General features: G+C 40.9%; 1 protein-coding gene across 1 annotated transcript in view; it reads right to left on the reverse strand.

Moving 5' to 3' along the window:
• Nucleotides 1-19512, reverse strand: part of kif26ba (kinesin family member 26Ba) — a 77893-nt gene that overhangs the window by 21958 nt on the left and 36423 nt on the right. The window contains exons 5-7 of the mRNA XM_070931163.1: nucleotides 14096-14303; nucleotides 2202-2417; nucleotides 1138-1231 (exon numbers count right to left, since the gene is read on the reverse strand). Coding sequence (XP_070787264.1) covers nucleotides 1138-1231; nucleotides 2202-2417; nucleotides 14096-14303 — 518 coding nt within the window. The remainder of the gene's footprint in view (nucleotides 1-1137; nucleotides 1232-2201; nucleotides 2418-14095; nucleotides 14304-19512) is intronic.

The following is a 19512-nucleotide window of genomic DNA, read 5'->3' on the forward strand; positions in this document are numbered from 1 at the left end:
TACGCCTTTTTATTAGAGAGAGTACCAAGCCCTCAGGAACAGAGCTTGGAGGCGATTTCAGCATAGTGGTTGATACTGCAATACTAAGACTTTTTCCCAAACACAATCATCAGAAAAGGAGCAGCAAATGTAGCATTTGTTGTATCACCACAACAGGAAACAAGGAGAGAGAGAGAGAGAGAGAGAGAGAGAGAGAGAGAGAGAGAGAGAGAGAGAGAGAGAGAGAGAGAGCTAAAGAAAGACATTCAACAAAGGTTCCAAAGACTCCAACCAGGGACGTTGGATCTGTCTAAACTGCTTTTTTTTTACAAACTGTCCAATTGTCTGACTGCTCATGTTTCTTGTCCCATTGGACTTTTGTTGTATCGATGTTGCCGTGTTCCCATCCTCAGCAATTATGCAATGTTCTTTAACTGAAAAGCCACATTAGAAAGACCAACATATTAATTCATAAAATATTTCTAAATGAGTTTACTTTTACTACAGATTTAGCAAGGGACACATTCCCTGCAGAACAGCAAGCAAACACAGTGGTTTGCATTTTGTTTGTTCCAGTAAATAGCTCCGCCATTAACGCGGTGTTCCCTGCTGAACTGCAGCATTTAAATTCTGCCAGCAGTTCAAGGGGACTTAGAAACTCCAACTGCATGTATGAAGATCACAAGCCAAGAAGGATAATGCTGCGTGCATGTACAGGGATAAACACAACAGGGGCTGACCCAGGGTTGAAGAACTTGTCCGTGTGTGTGTGTGGTGGGTCTTTGATTGTGCCAGTGCATCTGTGTGGGTTCAGACATGTTGCTGTGTGCAGTGAGGGGTCCTGACCCTTTTTAAGACAGCTTCTCTAAAAAGCAGCTTCAGAAGGATTAGAGAGGGAGAAAGGAAGACAGAAACACAGACAGAGCAGACTGAGAATGCTTTCAGCTTTAGCAGACACTAATCCTCTTCTTTCTCTCTCTGATAGATGAGGGCCATTGGAGAGACGGCCAAGTGAAAGACACACTGACGGACGGACACACACACACACACACACACACACACACACACACACACACACACACACACACTAAAGATGACTCACAAGCCACACTTGCTCTGATTTTGTAGTCTTTGTGCATGTGTGTGTGTGAGTGTTACCCAGCTTGGAGTGTCCAAAGCAGAAGACACAGCCATCTGCTCCGTTAACCACGGACTGAATCACCTCGGCAACCGTTCCCGCACACACCTCCGCCTAGCAACAGGCAGACAGACACAGAGGAATGACGAGAGATGTAGGTAGAGTGGAACAACATCTATACCTGACTGTATAGATGCACTTGGAGCCATTTGAGCATTGGTGTTGTCTTTTTGCCTTTTAGTGTTAAAAAGATATCAATTCTTTTTATTTTCAAGTCTGAAAACAGAAGACAGAAGTTACAGGTAGCCTACATATTGAATGTTACATCTAAACAGCATACTAATGTGTTATACCAACTTGGGAGCGTTTGTGCATTATTCCAACATACTTACTCCCATTGCTAGCATCTTCGTCACACCAGATAAATGGAAATTAAGCCAAAATCAGCTATTTGTATTACATGTTTGTAGCAGTTGGTTGACTAGTGAAACCAAATTCAAACAAACAGCATTTTAGCTAATCTGAACTGACTCGATCACTGCTAAAGGAATAGTTTGACATTTTGGGAAATGTGCTTATTTGCTGTCTTGCAGAGAGTTAGATGATAAGATCAATACAACTCACATGTCTGTGTGTTGAAGTATGAAGCTAGAACAAAGAGACAGTTAGCTTAGCTCAGCATGAAGACTGTAAGCAGAGGGGAAACATTAGAAAGCCTGTCTCTGTCCAAAGTTAAAAAATACAGCTACCAGCACCAGTAAAGCTCACAAACAAACATGTCACATGTTGTTTGTTGACTTCCTGGATTTTAAGTATATTTCCCAAAATATCCCATTTTTTTAACTTTTAATTTTATTTAGATGTAAGTACCAGTGATGGTGGCTTTGCAGCTAGTTTGTCTGTCGACACTGTTGAAGATTGTTTTAGCCAAGTCAGATATTTTAGCTTTCAAATATCTCTGACTTGGATTTACAACTTGCAGCCCAAGTCCTGGTTTTTGTGTATATCTGTAATTATTTGAATAAAACTTTGTCTTTCAGTGTAATGTTATGATCAAATTTCATTTCACAATGTTTTTTCTTACCTGTGATGCATCAGGAGGGAACGCAGCATCAAAGGTGAAAATCTTTGGAGGGACCTGATTGGCTCCCGCTCTTTTCTGGGAGGCTGCGCTTGGTGTCTGATTGGCTGAGGGGTCCATGATGGTGATTTGTTTCTTCCTGGGGTCCACTTTAAGGAAGGAGCTGGACTCGGCGGCATCCGACTGAGACACTGGGCACACACGCACCATCACTTTCACCTGAGGGTAAGACGCAGATAATGGATATTCAGATACTTCAGAGTATAATAGAATAGAACAGGCTAAAGACACTTGCAACTTTATCCCTCACAAAACACAATACAGATACAGATGCAGAAGAGAAAATCCTCCCATTAAAATGCACACACTCATAAATGCAAAGAGTACTAAAGTAATAGTACTAAGTGAGTGCTAAAAGTTGTTAAAAGCTTTTTTTAAACTTTGGTGATGTCTTTGCAGCTCCATAACTCATCTATCAATCTGCTTAGTACTGTGGCTCTGTTGATAAAGCTTTGGTTTCTGATTGTTTTCTTTGTCACTTTAGCCATGTTGGCATCACTGCTTACTCTTACCCACCTACATTTTCAGGGCACAGACAGATTTTCTGAGGAAACCTACCCAACTCAAAACTATAAACAGATTTGATCACTCATTGAGGGATTGTTGTGAACTCATCTGCACAAAAGACTCCCAAAGAGTCACCACATGCAGCTTTTTAGTTCTTTTAAGACTTGCATGAATATGTTCATGCTCTCTGTCATCATCTTATTCACCCTCAGTGCTTCTTCTCCCTCCCCCCTCCCTTCTCCGCCTTTACCTGTCACTCTTTCGTTATCTCTTTCTCCCTCTTTCCTAAATCCCTTCCTTTTTCTCTCTTCACCCCTCCTCTCTACGTTCAGCTCACTGCCACATATCAAAAGCTTGAAGTGCAGGAATCCTGTTTCAGCTTTCTCTCCTCCTCTCGCTCTTCCTTTCCTCCCACTCCTGTCACAAACTGTTAGCAGGCGCAATTTACTGCCTGACAGCTGCTGTTGTTTTCTTTGATATCAGAGGATGCAAAATGCTGCGTCATCGAATCAGAGCCAGTTCCAGAACATTTTAACATTTCTCTGTTAGTTCAAGATGTTTTAAAGTTTGAGGTACTTTCTAGCAGTGTATTATTGCTCTCTGTCTCCTCCTCTGGCTCATCTGGGTGAATTAGACTTTATCTCTCTTAAGTTTTTTGTCTCTCACTGCCTATATCGCTCTCTGATTCAGTCTGTTTGTCTTCCTCTCTCCGTGTTTGTCACTAAATCTTTCCTGCTATATGCTTCAGGATTATCCAAAATATTTACCCCAGATTTTCCCTTGTGACAATTGGGAGAGAGGCTTGGTTAAAGCAGACAACTGGTTCAGAGTGTCAGGTGCAATGAGTGCTTTATGGATTCAGTCTTAACCACACCAACTGTCTCTAAGCTGCCCTGATCATCAAATATATTTAAGATTTACACTGTGACATTGGATGATTTCTGTAGCGTGTGAGGATAGTAATGAAGTTAATAGAGTTGTCTCATTCACATGTTGTGTGTTCTTAGCTGGCTTGCTAACTAGAGTTGGAGGACCGTGCTTCTCAGGTCAGGTGCTGTGGGGAGCTGTGTGCAGTCACTGAGGCTCCGATAGCTGCTGGATTGTCAGTATATTCTTAGTATGACTAAATAGTAAATAGTATGACTGCCAGCTTGTTAAACCACAATGTCTCGTTTTCTATTTCTACACATGTTAAATACAAAAGCTGCAATGTGTGTGTGTGGAGGATTTGTTTAAAGGCACCTTTGACAAAGCTGAGCTGATAAAACTGCATTAAACTACAAGACTACGTAAACATTTAAATCCAGGTAGTAACCTTTTATTCCATCATTGGTTTCCATTATTTGCCTCCAGTCCTTCACATGCAATAAAAATGCATTTTAAAATGTGAAGAATACAGCTTGTAATGCAGACAACACAAAATACACATTGGACAAGACAGTTTAAGTCATGACAGATGCAAAGAGCTGAATGTACTATAAAGAGCAGAGCTGGCGGTATACAATACACAGACTGACAGGCGGAAGATATGCAATTTCTCAACGTTACATTCTTGACGTTATAAGTTGACAGAAACTGCACGAATGCATCATTAGTTTTGGCCTCTGTGAGAGTAGACTGCCTCTTTTAGGGAGCCATTGCAGGTTCAGTCTGACCCTCAGTCCTTGAAAGGATACAAATGTATAGACCACTTCCTTTAAATCTGTGTGTGCCCTGCCTCTCCCCAATGCATGGTGGGATAGGCTCTAAACCTCTACACCGTGAAAAGGATAAGTGTGGTAAGGAGAATCAAAGGCTGGATGGATGGATAATAATACACAGGATACTCTCACTTATACTATATTGTGACATTACTAAATGTGTGTAAGCTCGACCTTACCTAATAGTGTACTGTGACAAAAAAAAATCTTTAAGACATTCTGTGACATTTCATTTTACCATGTGTTTACTAAACAGGGTGGGATTTCGTCGACAGAGCTCAGAGGTGCATGGTAGATGAAAAGACTACTGTGTTTATGTGGCTCCTAAGAGGGAGGGAGAGAGAGGAGGAGAGATCTTTTGTCTGTTTGTGCTTGTTAGCGCAGATGAATCATCGTCTGAAGTGTGATTTTTGCACTGCGCTTCCAGTTAAACACCACCATGGGATTACGAATCGCACAGTAATCCCAAAACACTCCAAAGCCCACTGCACTCGGAGATAGAGCATTCACAAAATAAAGGGAGGACTGTCAGTGAGTTCAGCTATATATTTATTTACTTACAGACACATTAGCTGAGAACAGGGATGCCATCATGAATAAAAATGGGTAAACAATGAACACAAGACAGTGACAAGAAAGAAAAATGTTATATACAGCACAGTATATTCATGTCTGAGCTTGACTGTATTTTTCAAGTAAATTGGATTATTAATTAATCATCCTCTACTACGTTACTGTACTGCTAGATAATATCAAAAACACACGTATATAAAGCAATTTTCTACAGAAGAGATTTAAAAATCTACATCCTCTTTGGTACAAATGATTTGCTATAAATCATTTCACGGTCCTGGAGCGAAGAACCAACAAGGTTGTGTTATACTTAGCGGACTCACCTGGAATGATAAGTGTTTCATAAAAAAATAAAAGCATAAAAGCCTGCTGGTAACTAATATACTGCCATGTAAAAAGCACAAAGGCAAATAACATTCTAAGAGCTCTTACTATGTTGCTGTTGCACATCTCTCTATCTTCACACACACACACACACACACACACATACACACACACCATGCAGTGCATTAACAGGCTTTCCTTTGGTTGCATCATTAAATGACCATAGGCCATTTAAGAGAGTCGGTTCAATAAATTGTGTGAGTGAATGGGTATGTATGAGAGAGTGCTTGTGTTGAAGTCTTTCTCAGATGAAGGTAATTGTGCCTTTGTGTGTGTACATTTAAAAGTGTGTCCATAGATGAGGGTGTGAGATAAACTGAGATGCCACCTGAATACAATAAACATGTGACCTGGGAAACCTAAGATACTAAGGCTTAATGTCAGGTCAAGAGTTAGCACTACTCTCTCTCTCTCTCTCTCTCTCTCTGTCTCTCTCTCTCTCACACACACACAAACTCACACTTAGATTCAGTGCTGCGCCCTCTCTTGACCCCAATAAAAGAGCCCATCACATCAGTAAGAGCCTGGGGGGAAGGATTTTACCGTTGCACGCTTTACAAGGCGTAACTCATAAAATCTCCCCCCCTGAGAGCCCATTTCCTCCTCATGTCCTGAATGTGAAAGGTAAGAGGGATGCCTGTGTGTGTGAGTGTGTTTGTGTTTGAGGTATAAATGGAGCTATAATGTGATTCCATGTCCGTTTCTCAAAATATTGAGGGTGTATGTGAAATGGCAAGAGTCACACATGGGGTCATTAACCTCAATTCTCCTTTTTTCAAACTATCAAAGCTCTCTGGTGATGACCACCAGGGAAAATGATGCCTCAGCAATTTTTCCGGCTTTTTTTTTTGGCTATGAGAATTTAATAATAAATTTGACCCCAGAAACAAAAAAAACTTCACCTTTTGATTGTGATGCTCAACACTCAACAGTTTAAGTCCACCTCAGTTGTATAATTGTTTGTCTATATGTACAATCCATGGACTGTATATAAAGATCTTTTTTATACGGTCTATGGTGTAATCAAACCCACATTCACAATATTCTCAGAGGATCCTTGGCCTAGTTCCACTGGTGAATCAATACATGTGGCAAAGTGCTGCAGTAAAGATGACATGCAGGCACACATATGCAGGAAGAACACACAGCTAATGGACTCTTTGTTCTTCTAATGAAGAAGAAGGAAGAGAAAGAAAGACAGAGTTAGTGGTGGTTGTTTCAGAAGAGTGATGAAGGAAAATAGTGAGAGAGAAATAGGTCACTAATAACTCTCCAGATAACACAACAATCATAGTGATCCTCCCTTATCCCTTCATCCCTGTCTTCCTCTCCTCTTTTTCTTCCCACTTCCACAAGACCTTTCCCTTCTTCAATCTCTCTTTATGTTTGAGAAACGTCGTTTTTTTGCTCGATAGCACTGTCCACCCACTCTTTTCCCTCCCGTTCCCTCCATTGTCTCTTTACCTCATCTCCCTCCTCTCCCTGTCTCCCTGTCTCACTGTCTCTCCCTTCCTCAGAACAAATGACGAGACAAATCACAGCCTCTTCCTATTATCCGTTCTATACTTCCTTTTTCTCCCACACTTCATGCTGCAGTGAGTACCGATGCAGGGTGGTGAGCTGCTGAAACGAAGGCCAAGAAAAAAAACAGGAATGAGGAAGAGATGCTAGAGAAGAGTGTTTCTTTGACTCTCTGCGTGGATATTTAACTTCTTCATTGCTTTGGAGAACAATCGATATCTGTGTTCTGCTGTAATGTGTGTCTAAGCATGTATAATTAATACATTTAACATGTTAAGTGTAAGCTGTGTCTGTAAACTATAATACCACTGTGTCTGACACATAGGTCTGCTGATCACGCCTCGAACAGCTTGAGGGTTAATTTCCATGCTCAAGGGTACATGCCATGACAGATGTTGAGGCAACGAGTCACATTTTTTTTCCCGGAGAAATTGACCTGACCCCTAATACACTCTCTTGGATATACAGTAGAGTTTCCTGTTCCTCCATTTTATACACCACACTCATGAAGCCATGAAGGCACAATGAAGGCAATTTAAGTAAAGGAATTCACCTAAACAGCAACAAACAATCCTGAACTGAGAGAAGGTCGTTCAATAGTCCCTCACAGCAGTGCTTCATTACTATTGGCTAGGAAATCAATAAGAGACTGAGACTGAGCTCTAATTGGTTCCCAAAGACTGCAGAAACACACATTCGTGCAAACACATGTACAGAGAGATTGATACAAATACCATATGGGAATAGCAAGTTCAGGCTCGGATCAATTCTAATTTTAACTAATTTAGGCTCGGCTCACAGTATCATAACATCCATGTTGGCTGTTCTCAGTTGGATGTACTGCAGAGATCCAACAGCTGTGAGGTTTGAATTCATGTTTACAAGGTTGAGCCACTATATTACCTAAAAGAACTCTTCTATAGCAGAGATGGTGAAATAACGAAGCATTGTCATTTTGCTATGACAACAAAACAAAAAAAACAACAAAATTTAATGCTCAACAAAATGTCACACACATACTTACATAACGCTGCTGATATTACGTTATTGTCAATTCAATAAAAAGCCTGATAAAGCTTCTTCCTCTTTTCTATAGACCTATTAAAAACACATACAGTAAATAAGCCACGTTGTTGCACTGTGTTCTTTTATTATGATGAAAATGGACACTGTAGTTTATTTTGAGTCAATCCCAAATACACACTTCTTGATAAATACATAAATATTCGCACCAAATGTGTATTAATATTGTCCCTCCGCTTCTGAAACCAAACCTACTCCCTTGCAGTCATGGTGAGTGACAGAAGCACGTATTGCTATAAATTGATCAGTCAGGAGTAAAATTGATTGAAATTACGTGGCTCACGTCTGTTGCCAAATCACTAAATTCAAGTCACATCAATTTAATTCATATAGCCCCAAATCACAAATGAATCTCAGAAGGCTTTACAATTTGAGCATTGTGAGCAAGATACGACAGCATCTACAGACTCACAGACACTGTGTGTGTGTGTGTGTGTGTGTGTGTGTGTGTGTGTGTGTGTGTGTGTGTGTGTGCGTGTGTGTGTGTCATGTGCAAGCCCTGCCAATACTGACAGCATTAATATTTCAGCTACAAGGTGGAACATAGTGGCCACTGGATTCCCATAACAGACTCACTCACTCATTTAGATACAAGACACACAGACACCCAGATAGGCATGAAGACACACAAATGTCCGTGGAAAATGCACTTGCACATGCTCACTCATGACAGACGCACACAGCTTGTGGCCTGAGAGGGATCGTAGTAGCTGCTATTAAAAATTGATTAGCTGTCATAGTATCATTTTCCCCCAAGGTCAAGTCGCAATCTGTAAGTGTGTGTGTGTGTGTGTGTGTGTGTGTGTGCGTGTGTGTGTGTGTGTGTGTGTGTGTGTGTGTGTGTGTGTGCGTGTGTGTGCAAAATGTTGGCTGCAGAGATGAAAGAGGTGAAGAAAAAAACTCCCACAGTCCTTCATTGTCATTCATATATGGAGAAGAGCAGAGAGGGTGGGATAAAGGAGTGGATAGGCAACAGATAAGACTTACCATACAGTAGATGAGAGAGATGAGTCACAGATTACAGAGGGGAGAAAAGAGAGGAGAAAGCTACCCATATTAGCTCTCGTAACACTTTTAATAATATTTCTCATCTCTCTTCAGAAATGTTAAACTGTGTGTAGATCACTTATGTTACAGAACAGTGGATGAAGTGCAGCAGACAGCTTAAAGATGAATGTGTAAGCCCTGAGGCAACTTTGACATGGCTCATGTGTTTGTGATCCAGCCTGGAACAAGACAGAGAGTCACATTTGCTAATTAGCACAAAACAAAGTACAGCAGGGACTGCCTGGGAGTGTCATTAGTTTATAAACCAAAGAACTGGACAAAGTGGTCATTTTTCCCTGATGATGGCAGTAGAGGAAATGTTAAGTGGTCAAAAAGACATTACAATTTAACCTGTGGGGAACACAAATCCATCCAATAGTTGTTGAGATATTTCAGTCACACTGACTGACAGACTGACATTGCCATCCATAAAGCCATGGCTCTATTGATGCTATAATAATGCACTAACCATGTTCACCTTTTGCAGGTATTTGGACATAAACCAAAGTATTGGACAAATTACAAATTTGACCTGATGATGGCACAAGATGAATTACGGGATCACCAAAGTTACTACAAATTCATGACAATTTAATTTCATGACAATCCTTCCAGTAGTTGTTGAGATATTGGATTTGAGATTGAGATTCACTCTGGATCAAAGTGGTGGATCGACCAACAAACAGACTGACATTGCCGTCCCTAGAGCTAAGTTCTTCCAGTAAAGTGAAATGACAGTTAATGTATGCCATTTGGGCAGCGAAAAATAATTATAATTCCATCATCGAGCAGTCAAACAAGCATTAGTTTATCTCAACTGAAGCTGAATGACACGCACTGATACCAGTTTGTGAACTTTCATGAAGCCCATAGCTGATTAAACCCATTTTGGACCCAATAATTCAAGACGCATATAACACAGCCAGAAAATAAGATGTCTTTCTTAATTACAGACGAAGATCGATTTTATTGAACCACTGATTTATTCTTTTATTCAAACCCTCAGTATCTTTAATGTCTTCAGTTTTCATCTGACAGCTTTAGAAATATGTCTTTACTGTATTTCTGTGTGACTCTGCAGTTGGTTTTCTAAGCGGTAATACATACACGGCTTAATTTCCTCGACTGATACACATCTCCCCCTGCAGTCAGGGATCTGAACAGAGGGCTCCCAGCTGGCTGATTTGATTAAAGTGAGACGGCGCTTACCAACAACATGTAGAGACGCACCGTGTATAGAAATAACAGAGGGGAGTTTGAGATACAGATGCCAGTCAGAAAGAGCCACTGAGGGATTCTATTTAATTTGACATCCCTGGATGAAATGAGGTTGAACTCTCTCTCTCTTTTTCTGTATGTAACACACACACACACACACACACACACACAGCAGCACATCTGACCTGTGCAGGTTGATTTCCCCTGGCTTTAGGTGTGATGTCTCAATCTGTTTTCTGCCATATTAACATCGTGGAGAACACTAACCCCCCATCACACTCGCAGACAAGCCCATGTATTCTGCAGGGTGTAATGTATCGTATACACTTCCACCGGGGGCTTTGCCGCTTCCTTGACATCTTTCATTGTACACTATAATCCTATGAATTTGTGAGCATGCAGGCCTGTGTGCATGCATGTGTGTGTGCGTGTGTGTGAGTGTAAATGTGTGCAAATGCCATTTCAGCAGGGAGCCGACCCCCACTGCAGGTGACATTTTTACTGGAGAAATGTCACCACAGCCATTTTCTTCCCATATGTTTGCGTGAGTGTGTGTGTGTGTGTGTGTGTGTGTGTGTGTAGGGTGTGTGAGAGTGTGTTTGATTAGGTCTTGGCAAGCTTCAATTGATTTCACAGGAGAGGCTTGTTATGTTCCAAATACCAGAATATCTTCCTGTCTTGGTACCATGTCCTCTCCTTCTTTTATTCCCCATTTCTTTACAAACCACAGCAATAACCACTTATCAGCAAACATGTCTGGTTAAACAGGGAATTCAAAAATTAGCATTCAGAATTAAAGAATTTACAGCCAGGAACAAGGCTAGCTTGGCATAAAGACTGGAAACAGGAGGAAACAGCTGGTTTTGTCCAAAGGTAGCAAAACAACGACTAGTGGTTTAACAGGGGCCGGGAGCCAGGCTAGTTGTTTTCCCTCCTTTTCATATTTAACGGACAGATATGAGAGTGGTATTGATATTTTCATCTTACTCATGGCAAGAAAGCAAATAAGCGCAGTTCCCCAAGGGTAAAGCTATTCCTTTAACAATTAAATAAAGACATGTAAGAAATAACTACAACTTCTTTAAATTGGCCTGCTTTTCAGATACTGTTTTTTTTCCTCTTCTCCGCTCGTCAGTTGATTCAGGATGGGCAGGCTGCCAGCGGGGCAACAGGAAGACAAAGTTGGTACGTAGCTACATCGACTGGAGGCCTTAATCAAAGGTCCACCATGACAGAGATCACACCAGAATGATTGTTGTGAGAAGTCCACATGATTGTGAAAAGGGGGGTGTCTGTCAGTTGTAATTAAACAGTAGCAGCAGCAGGCATTTGTAGACAGCAAGGCGGGCCAGACAAGCTAATCACTTATTTCACAAGATCACAGAAGATGATAGTGGAATGATATAATGAGACAGACTGAGAGACAGACTGAGTGAAGAAGGCTTTTGTGTATGTGGTTCAAACTGTATATGTGTTTTTTGGGTGCGGGTGTATATTGTAAGTATTATTTGGCTGTTGTGTGTGTGTGTGTGTGTGTGTGTGTGTGTGTGTTAGTGTAAGTATGTGAGTGTGAATCAGTCTCCCTGACAACTGAGGGGACATCTGTCACCTCCATATGGACAGAAATGAAGATAGAGGCTGAAAGGAGGGACGAAGTGAAAAAGTGAAAAAACACAGCACATAAAATAAACCGTTGTACGAAAAGACAAATAAAATACAAAGACAGAAACTAAATATGATTGAGACATTTCTAGACTTTGAATATAAATGCTTCTCATTTGAAAGTATAGTTTTCTAATTTTACAGTAGATTTTGTTCAAAATAGCAGGAACAGAGGTTTCCTTCCACATGGGTATAGTCACATTTCTGTACATGCATTGTCTTTGCAGCTTTAACAATTGATTTTACTGTAAAATGTAGAAATATCTTATAAATAATATTTGTTGTTATCCGAAATGTGCTTTATTTAATAGCAGTGGCAAAGATCATGAGTTATACCGGAACAACAATATTGTGAGTGTGTGGTATTAAGATCAAATATTGGTAATGAAGATTCATCAGTATTTTCTGACTAAAGTGTTTGTTAGTGTCATTCTGGATTTCGCTTCACACAAGTAACATTACTAATTCAATTCAATTGACATGAGTGGGTGGGTTTGTCCTCTCATCTGGTATTTAATATAAATGTCACACACACATTTTCACACATACTTAAAATTACATAGTGAAGATACGTGCCGGTAAATGAATGGTTACAGCGCATGTTTCATAACTACAACTGCCCTGGTTGACTCCAGCCTTTGTTGCATGTCATGCCCCCCTCTCTCCCCTTGTGTCTGTCTGCATCTTCACTATCAACTGTCCAATAAAGGCGAGAAAGAAAAGAAAATTACATAGTGACAAGAAAATAATATTTTCACACAAGCATGCAAGTACACACAGACACATGTGGGGTCTCTTTCCCTCTCAGTGTATGGTAATGGTCACTGCTGCTTGATTTTGTTCTCCATACTCATACATTTTCTATCAGTGAGGACACACACACACACACACACACACACGGTCACACACAGAGTCAGTGAGCCTCTCGCTCAAACTGTGGAGGAGGGGGCACTAAAAACTCATTACATGGACGATCAATATTGCACACACTTGAGAAGCATGAAACCCCCCCCCACATCCACAACACACACACATACCGGTTTCACCAACCGTTGGCAATGGTGACAGATGACTTTTGTCAGCCTAAGATGTGTTACCGTGGTAACCATTAGGCCACATTCCGGCATGGTACAGCAGGGGCAGACAGACGCACACACACACACACACACACACACACACACACCAGTACAAACATTCAGATGAAATGGCCAAGGTCATGATAAAATACTACAGATCAATATTTTAGAACATTCCAGTGCATAAAACCAAATCACTTTCAAATGTATTTGATTGACAGTAAATAATGTCACTGAAATATAGATAGACATAAATAAAATGAATCATTAAAAACAACACTTTTTTTGTCATCACACCAGTGTCTCCATACTCCACAAAATGGAATAAGGCGACTTAAAATCAAAATCTCAGTACACTAACGACAAATAACTAAAAGTTACACTGATAAAACTAACAGATTAACAAACAGTAACTTTGGCATCAACTGAACAGACTTATTACCACAGAGACTGGACTTGGCTGTTTTTTTAAAGAAATAAAGCGCTTGACTTCTCGTAGATTCAGGTGCTTTGACGCAGTTACTGTACAGTTACTTTAGGCAGGTGCCAAAACCAAGCCAACGGAGATGAGTCAGAGTGGACATCTATGATAACAAACTTTATAACATGCCAAATGTGACTGAGATAGTCTTAACTGAGCCGAGACGTTTGCTGAGCAGCTGCTTAAAAAAATGTATGAATTACAAGTGATCTGCATTACAAGCACTTCAGGCCCATACCCAGGTATCCAACATAAATGGCAACAGCTAGTCTCAAACAGTAAACACACAACCGTAAGTCAACTCTCCATTTTGAAAGTGATATGAAATAAACCAAATCATAATAGCCCCAAGTACCAAAGATAGAGATAAAAGTGAATGAATATCCAAAATGAATGGAGGTTAATCCCACTGTTCTCAAACATGATGACCAAACCAGCACATGCATACTCCATGTTTTGAAAAAGGCTTTTGTCTTTGATTGTTATTTACATGAATTAAAAAGAAATACTAACTATATGTTTTAAGGTAGACTTTGTGGATTTCCCTCCAACACTACAGCCAAATGAAATATATTTATTCTTTACCTTTCCAAGTCCAGGGGTATCTTTGATTTTGTTGGCTGCACGGAGAAGGCAGGGTGGAGCTGGGGGAGGCGCCATCAACAGGGCGGAGCTAAAATTGGTGGGGAACAGAGGGGGGTCACATGACGGTGATGCTGATGTCACTGGGGCTGTGACCGCAGCGGTCTTCTGCTTCTTCTTCTTGGACGCTAAGTTCAACTTTTGTGCAGCTCTAAGAGAGGACAGAAGAGAGACAGAGGAAAAGAGGGAGACAGTCCATCAATCAAATTAATACATTAAAACTAAAACTATACTGTATCACTGTAAAAACAATATCATGAACACCAAATAGTTTAAATGGATACGTATAAGGAGATGAGGAAGGACAGAAAGGATGGTGGCACGTGTGCATGGACACATGGATCTATAATTACACCCTTCCAGTTTGCCACAGTGCAACCATGGCAAATATGCTAATTGCAGAATAGAACTCGATTACACACCCATCAACACACATACACATACACACACACACACACACAAACTGCTGTTTACATATGTAGCAACATCTGGATAGGGAGTGGTTCATTTGCTTTCTTGCTGCTCAATTCCCTGTGGCATTCAGCTCCAAAAATTATATTTATATATGCTCCATCTTTCCTGCGCTCAGATTCTCCTCACTCGTTTTCTCCTTTTAACTTCAACTTTTCTAAATCTCACTTCTTTCTCCTTCTGTTCTCCTCGCTCTCTCATTTCTTACTTCAACACAGCAGGTTCTTCCTGTCTGCCGTTCTCAGCCAAACAGTACTTCACATCCTTCGACTTAACTTTTTCTACACACTTTTCTGACTCTCTATCATTCTTCCCCAGAAGAAATACCACATATCCATATAACAGACTGAAAGGAATTTATAGTAAAGAGGAGAGAGTTATTACCAAGCACCAGTGTTGGAAAGTGGTGCCTGTACTTTACATGTTTATTTCCATTTAATGCTACTTTATACTTCTACTTCACAACAATTCAGAGGGAAATATTGTACTTTTTCCACTCCACTACATTTATCTAACAGTTGTTGTTACTTTTCCGATTTTACACAAAAAAACAAATACGTTTATAAAATATAATACATTATTTAAGATTAAACTAGTTGTTCCCAATGTTTAAGGCTTGTGACCCATTATAAAACAGCGGCGTCTAGTTGGGACCCTTTGTCACGTTTCATTTCCCCTCCAAACTTTAGATTTATTTTTAATTATTGCTGGAGGCCAGAAGAGGTGAAACTCTCCAACATTTCACAAAAAAGCAAAGATTAGATAGAACAGTACAAAAACTGAAAAGTGAATATGTGTATCAGAATCTATTTTTTCCTCTTTCATCTCCCATTAACAATCTCACAACCCCACACAGTGATTTATTGTCATTAAATATTCCTATGTGTCAATGTAATTCTCTGGTATTTATGAAGCTACAATTCAAACAAGCAGATTTCCTGACAAACTGAGTTACACACAACAGCAGTATTAACGATATGATAAAACTGCTCTGGCAGGGATTCCTGCTCTGCTTTAATCTGTCCTCACATATATTTCTGTGATTTTAGAGAGAGAGAGAGAAGACCTTGCGCCCTGACACACTCTCTGTCAAAGAGCCATATTCTCACACCATTGGCTTTCAATTAACTGCAGCAGGTTACAGAAATGAGAGCGAGGGGGGGAGTCAGCGAGGGGGGGAGTCAGCAAGATGGGAAGCCAGTGAAAGAGAGAGAAATAGAAGAGAGGGAGGGACAGTGGAAGAGGAGGGAGGGAGAGAAGAGAGATGTGGATTCAGTGACCCGTAGAACGACGAAGCGTTTCACCATTTGACTAGCTCTCTCAGGAGATTTGTGTGTGAATCTGTGTGTGTGTAGGTGTGTGCTTGTGTCTGTGAATGTGTGTGAGTGTGAGTGCATATACTGTACGAAATAAAGCGCCATAAGAAGACCACTAATGGGTTTTTCACTGTGTGCAAGCAAAGCTCACATTCATAATGCAGCAAATGCCATCAAAAGCAATTACAAGTTTTGTGCAGTAGATTATAAAATAGGCAGGAATTTACTTTATCTTAAAAATAATGATGGTATTAATCATCAAAACTGTGAAGTAATTCACCAATAGGAGGATATGTTTGAATTCAAATCTACCATTTGATTTCTATGTAACACTGGAAACAACAGGCTGCTGCGGCTGCTGCAGTGCTGATGCTTGCAGGACGAGACATGACTATGATGGATTCATGCACACTTACTCTGCTGCTGGAGATTCCTACTTGCTCCCTGAACCAAACATGTATGTGACTGTTTTCATAATATATCCTTCAAATCCATCAGCCACATCAGTTTCATAATGCATGCTGTGCCTCTATTCATTTGAGTGTATATATTCTATTACCCTCTTATTATGTTCTCTCACACTGACTGGTTTAATCTATGGCACAATTCAAGCATGGCAGACACACACACACACACACACACACACACACACACACACACACACACAGATACACGCACACACACTCACACACGCCACCTAATTGGTAGCGTTTAATGACAAGTGGCCACTGGGATTTGGCCAAGTGGATCTATTCCAATCTAACCCTAAAGTGAAGGGCACTTGTTTTCCATCTCTCTATCCATCAGCTCTTCCCCTGTCACCCCCATCCTTTTATTTGCTCCCCCCTTTCTCCATTACCTTCATTCATTCCTCCACTCTTCTCCATCCTTCACTTCCCTCCTATTCTTTCAATTTTAAATCCCTCTCACTCTACAATCATCCCTTCATCTTTCCCTCTATTTTATTCCTCTCTTCCTCATTATTTCTATCCTTTCATCCTTTGCCTTCTTCTCTGCCCCTCCATATACCCACCCATCCATCCCACCATCCATTCAGTCATCCTTACATGTATTGATCCCTTCATCCATCCTTGCCTGTCTTCCGCTCAGCCCCTTCATGCGTCTCTCTCTTGTTAAAAAAACAGCACGGGTCACAAATAGTCCATCTACTAACATGGCTTTGCTTTGTTTTCCTCTTCCTTCCACACAACTACAAACACTTTCACTTGACACGGACATACAAAGACTCACTTGAAACACACAAACAGACACAGCTGATTTATGACTGGTGTCTCTGGGCTGTGGTGTTGGCTCAGTAGCTAATTACGTTCTATTTAACAGACCGTCAGTGGAGGGAGCTACAGGCAGAGACAGAGAGTGATGGTGTGTGTGTGTGTGTGTGTGTGTGTGTGTGTGTGTGTGTGTGTGTGTCGTGGGGGGTCAACAAGACTGGCACGGACAGAAGACTCGCTTTGCTGACACTATCTATCTATCGACATGTACATATACCCTCCAATTTACACACTTCCTGCTTCCTAAGACGCCATTTTACATGCTACACTGCAATAGCGCACACAAGCCTGAACAATGAAATATTAATACGTCACTGTGCTCAACATGGACTTAAGATGGCCACATGATACTCCTGGCTCATGTGTACATGTGAACATACATATCACATATTGGTCTGTGCTACTGTCAATAACTGAGCTGGTCACTAATCTGTCTGAACCATGAACACCCTTTGTGTTAAACAATTTTGAATAAAATATACACAATACAATTTCAGAAATTAATGTTTGTGAGCTGTCAGTTAAAAAATAATGAAGTGGGCTTCTTCTTCACTGTCAAAATTAAAGACAACCATTTTCAATTACTGTTAAATGACATATGAGCAAAAAACACAACAACAAATGTGGTCCTGATGTGATCCGGCAGTTGATATGGTAACTTGTTTACCAAATTACCATGTATTTAAGTCATCAATCAACCATTGTGATTGGTGCCTAATTGGTGTCCAATTATAATTTGATGGAATGCTTCTTTCTAAAGAAAGGAAAAGTGAGACAGCAAGAGATAAACAGAGGCCAAGAAAGAGACAGCACTCCCCCGTCGCACAGCCATCCTCCATCCAAAATAACAACGCCTTCCCAATTCATCGATTCACATGGGACCCATTCATTTACTCTGCTACCTCCAGCCACACACACACACACACACACACACACACACACACACAAAGCCAAATCCCCAAAGATCCAATCCTCAGAGCATGCAGTAAAAAATTCCTTCACTGATAGAAACTCCCTTCCCCCCAGTGAGGGAGAGCGTCCACACACACACACACACACACACACACACACACACTATCACACACACTATCACACACACACCTAGGCATGTACAGCATGTCTCTATCCTCTAGCCCAGCGTCCCCAGAGGGCCACTGCAGCACAGGGAAGATGGAGCGCTACTGTGTGAGTGTGACATATTCATAGACAGATTGGTACTAATGAAAGATATTACTCTCATGCACATTAGCAGAGGTAAAGAAAAGGTCAGTGTGGAGACGGAGAAATTGTTGGAAAGAGAGAGAAGAGAAAAAAGAAAGCAATTAAATGAAGTAGAGGAGAGGAGCATGAAGGAAAGACCTGAAGGCGAGAGAAGGGATAGAAAGGATGAGGAGGATGTGGAGGAAGAAAGGGATCCGGTGAGAGGAGGTGTGGTGGACACAGGGATTTGTGTTGTGTGCAGACAGTGAGCAAGAGGGAGCCTGTGTGTGTGTGTGTGTGTGTGTGTGTGTGTGTGTGTGTGTGTGTGTGTGTGTGTATAATAATGTGTCTGTATGCAGTCCACGTCTGAGAGTAAAGACCAAGACAGCCATGGGATTTACCGGCACTGCATGGCTGCATCCATCGACCATAAACACACACACACACACACACACATACAAATACACACACGTACACAAATTACCAGAGTCAAAAATAAAAGGTGACAGAGTGTACATTGTTTTTTTTTTGCCAATTAAACTGAAATCCTATTACACACACACACACACACACACACACGACAGTGAGATTGAACATATATGTGAAGTTTTTAAAAGAAAACAAAACAATCACTCTGATTTTAAGAGGAAATAACATATCACAACATTGAGGATCTGCAGTGATCATACAGCACAAAACAGGAGAGGAAGACTGACCGCTAGACACACACACACACACACACACGTCGACACACATGTTCACAGACAGTGACACCTGCACCATTAAACAAACCATGTTCTTTCACTTAGAAGGTGAATGCTCATAAATCGGCCAAAAGACAGCTGGCTGTATGTTGAATGTCAACCAGATGTGTGTGTGTGTGTGTGTGTGTGTGTGTGTGTGTGTGTGTGTGTGTGTGTGTGTGTGTGTGTGTGTAAAATGGCCTTGTTATCTGACAGTTCAAGGGGGGTCATAGAAAGAAAGCTAAAGAAAGTGTGAGCACACGTGTTTGTGTGCATTCCCGTACAATTTACAAGTTGCGCCTGGTCACTGGTGCTTTGGAAGACAGACAGCACCCTGT

This window comes from Enoplosus armatus, chromosome 1 (assembly GCF_043641665.1).
Source record: "Enoplosus armatus isolate fEnoArm2 chromosome 1, fEnoArm2.hap1, whole genome shotgun sequence".
In the NCBI taxonomy this organism is placed as follows: domain Eukaryota; kingdom Metazoa; phylum Chordata; class Actinopteri; order Centrarchiformes; family Enoplosidae; genus Enoplosus; species Enoplosus armatus.